The sequence below is a fragment of the Myotis davidii genome, unplaced genomic scaffold, assembly GCF_000327345.1.
Source record: "Myotis davidii unplaced genomic scaffold, ASM32734v1 scaffold274, whole genome shotgun sequence".
Classification (NCBI taxonomy): domain Eukaryota; kingdom Metazoa; phylum Chordata; class Mammalia; order Chiroptera; family Vespertilionidae; genus Myotis; species Myotis davidii.
In genome coordinates, this window is record NW_006285613.1 from 2,351,007 (window position 1) to 2,354,970 (window position 3,964).

Sequence of the window (3,964 nt, forward strand, 5' to 3'; positions counted from 1 at the left end):
CGGAGCAGGGGCAGCAGCACCGAGGGAGCCGCGCGGTGAGTCCCCTCCCGCCCGCTGGCCGCACGGAGGTGGACTCCGGGGTTAGTCTGTTTAGGATTACAGGTTCATTTCCTGTGTTTAACGGGCTGAGTTTGGTTATTTATATTTTAAAAGGAATTTCCCCATTTTTGTTAGCCTAGTGGAGTGAGGAGAAATTTCCCCTCTTGCGCCGCGTTGTGGTGCAGAAGCGGCCTGTCTCTCATGCGCACTGTCCTGCGACGCGTGGGTGTGCGGCCCTCACCACCCGTCTCCCTCCCTGAGCCCGGCCGAGGCTGCTGGCTCAGTTTCCCTTCCGCTTTGGATGTGCAGCCAGGCACACACCAAGGGCAGCGCTGGGCCTGAAAGGAGGCTGATGAAGTGCCCACTGTGAAGGCCGGAGAGGGGCCGTCAGCTGAGAGCTCGCCCTGGGAGCCCCTGGGGGGGGCGGGGTCAGGTCGTTAGGGCCACCGCTGCTCTTAGACATGACCCTCGTGCTTTACGGATCTGCTCCCTAAGGAACTTCCAAAGCGGTGTTTTGGCAGCGAGAAGGGGCAGTGGTGCAATTGAAGACAGCAAAGTGCTAAGACGCCACGCAGAGGGCGCTTTGTGGGGGGGCCGCGGGGAGGGGCCGCGGGGGAGGGGCTCGGGCCTGGCTTCTGCTGGGGCTTCCAGTGAACACACCTTCCCGCAGCTGCAGCTGCTTCTGGTTCTCACGTCCCTCCCACGGTAACCTCCTGAAACTAACTTTCTTTTTTAAGTTTTTGTTTTAAATATATTTTTGTTGATTTCAGAGAGTAAGAGAGAGGGAGAGAGAGATAGTAACATCAATGATGAGAGAGAATCATTGATCGGCTGCCTCCTGCACGCCCCTCACTGGGGATGTGTCCGCAGCCTGGGCATGTGCCCTTGACCGGAATTGAACCTGGGACCCTTCAGTCCGCAGGCCAACACTCTATCCACCGACCCAAACCGGCTAGGGCTGGAAATGTAACTCTGATCGTTCCCTGCTGGGAAGCTCTCTGTGGCGCCACCTAAAATGCAGATTTTAGATCGGCCTCAACCCTGGGCTCGTCCCACCCCATGCCATGTGGCTCCCTCCTCCCGCCCAGCGGCTGCCGCTGTCCCACTGTGAGCAGAGGGCCGCCTGGCAGAGCTGCCCCCTCCTCCATGTGCTCTCTGTTCGGCTTCCACCTGCCCTGGGCCTTCCCTGAGCTCCCAGCCAGAGCAGTCATGGGCCCTGGGCCCGGCCGTGACTTACATCCACTCTGTACTGCTGAGAGGTCTCAGCCGGGACCCAGTATCCCCGAGCGCTGTCTGAAGACCGTGTACTGGGAAGTCCTGGCTGTAGGGTGGCTAACCAAGTGCCCAGCTCAGGGCCCCAGCCACGGAGCAGCACCAGGGGCTGAGGGGGAAGGCGGAGGGGGAACCGATGGCTGATTGCATCTCCTCCCAGCGCACAGCTGGCCGAGCGCCCGGGAGCCCCGCAGTGGGCACGGGCCTCGCTGCCTCGGGGTGACGCCTGTTCCCTCCTCCAGATCCTCGTTCAGATCGTGGATGCCTCTTCGGTGATCACGTGGGATTTTGACGTGTGCAAAGGGGACATTGTGTTCAACATCTACCACTCCAAGCGGTCCCCACAGCCGCCCAAGAAGGACTCCCTGGGGGCGCACAGCATCACGTGTCCCGGGGGGAACAACGTGCAGCTGATCGACCGGGCCTGGCAGCTGGGCCGGGACTACAGCATGGTGGAGTCGCCGCTGATCTGCAGAGAAGGGGAGAGTGTGCAGGTAAAACGTCGGCAACTCCCAGCTCGGTGGTGTGTCCTGAGGAGGAGGCTGTCGCCTCGCTCCCGCCCCGCACGGCCGGTGCTGTCTGTGGGCACAGGTGTGTCCGGCCTAGTCCGATCAGGATGCCTTAGAGCAGAGGACTCGGGCCTGGTTTTGCACAGAGTCCAGGCCTTACCTCTAAAGGCCGTGAGTGGCTTTGGAAGTGTATTCACAGAGGTGACCCGGGAGGAGGGAAGGCACTGTGCGCACAGCTGGTCAGGGACTCCACCGCCGCGCCCTGGCTGCGTTCCATGTGCTTCTGTCACCCTGAAGGAAGGGAGAGAAATGAGTGCTTTGGGGGCTGTTAAGTGTCTTACTGGGCTTTCTAGTTTATTTAAAACGAGTGTCCCGGTGCACGGATTCATGCACATTGAAAGGAAATTAATTAGAAGAAATATTTTAATATTGCTGTTTGCCCTTTCTCTATGATAGAAGTGTCAGCGATGAAAGAAAATTGGTAAAATGTATCTGTACACATAAAAGGCTAAGTGACCCATAGTTGTGCCAATAGTTGGTCTTCAGATATATTCCTTCGACACTGCCGGCTTCTTTCGGCTTCAGAATGTCAACAAAAACAACCAAATTCGTGATCGACAATGGCAGATCAAAACACGCGCGTGCTATCGGCGCCGGCGAGAGCTTTCTATGTATCGGCGTGCGCAAGTCAACATCCAACGCGGGTACATGCTCTTGACCGGAATCGAACCTGGGACCTCTCAGTCCACAGGCTGATGCTCTATCCACTGAGCCAAACTGGTTTCGGCAACATTTATTTTTAAATTGCTGGTGCACATCGTATGTGCCAGTCGACAGTTAGATGGTCGGATGGATGGACGGATGGACGGATGGACGGTCGGTCACTTAGCCTTTTATATATGTAGGTGCCCCGTCATTTCCTCGGTGAGACGCGGCGGCTGCTCTGAGCGCCTGCTCAGAAGGTGTTCTCAGTGCTTCGGGCTCTCAGAGCAGATGCGAGGTTTGCTGCCATTTGCTTTAGGGATGAGCCTGTCAGGGTCCTGGTGTCTTAGAAACAGAGTACAGGAAGTAGCTGCTTCAGTTTAAAAATCAGGGGCATTTTAGGCTGCATCCCAGTCATTTCCAGAATGAATGGAGGAGGTAATTTTCACAGATTGACTCTTGGTTTGGGATGGACTTTGTTAACACGGAACACATTAGAGCAGGGGTCCTCAAACTACGGCCCGCGGGCCACATGCAAATACAGAATATTGTATTTGTTCCCGTTTTGTTTTTTTACTTCAAAATAAGATATGTGCAGTGTGCATAGGAATTTGTTCATAGTTTTGTGTTTTTTTTAAACTATAGTCCGGCCCTCCAACAGTCTGAGGGACAGTGAACTGGCCCCCTGTTTAAAAAGTTTGAGGACCCCTGCATTAGATCATGGAAGCGTGTCCAAGAGCATTTGCCTGGTCCACACGACCTTCTTTGACCCCCCCAAGGCCGAGCGAAGGGCCCTCTTGAATGCTTATGTCCTGGCCTTCCTCCCCCTGAGGCTGTGGCAGGTCCTGGGGGCAAACTCAGTGTCACCCTCGGGGCCTTCCCAGCCCTTAGCAGAGGCCTGGCTGGCAGCAGCCCTGGTACTGAACCCAGAGAAGCAGGTCCTTCCCACCCTGGCGGTCAGTGACCCCGCCGAATCCGGGTGGACGGGGCCCTCCCTGGGCTCTGGCAGACCCCCTGCGGGCGGGGGCCTGGAAGGGAAACCCCAGCAGCTTGCCTGACTCGTTCGTTCCAGGGCTCCCACGTGACCCGGTGGCCGGGCTTCTACATCCTGCAGTGGAAATTCCACAGCATGCCCGCGTGCGCCGCCACCAACCTGCCCCGCGTGGACGACGTGCTGGCCTCCCTGCAGGTCTCCTCCCACAAGTGTAAAGTGATGTACTACACCGAGGTGATCGGCTCCGAGGACTTCAGGTACGGCCCCTGGCAGGGAGCCCAGGGCCGCGGCTCTGCAGGCCGAGGTGGCCTCCGGGCCGTTGACCGTCGTCAGTTCACGGGGTGGTCTGTGTGCAGGGCAGCGGGGAGCCTCATCCTGGGGACGCTGGCGGGAGGAGGGGGCCGCCGAGTGGGAGGCGTGGAGAGCAGGGGCGGGGAGGGTAGCGGGG

General features: G+C 58.1%; 1 protein-coding gene across 1 annotated transcript in view; it reads left to right on the plus strand.

Annotated features, from left to right (window-relative positions):
* Positions 1 to 3,964, plus strand: part of SEC14L1 (SEC14 like lipid binding 1) — a 33,133-nt gene that overhangs the window by 27,015 nt on the left and 2,154 nt on the right. The window contains exons 14-15 of the mRNA XM_006756403.2: positions 1,426 to 1,805; positions 3,595 to 3,773. Of these exons, the coding sequence (XP_006756466.2) occupies positions 1,426 to 1,805; positions 3,595 to 3,773 (559 nt within the window). The remainder of the gene's footprint in view (positions 1 to 1,425; positions 1,806 to 3,594; positions 3,774 to 3,964) is intronic.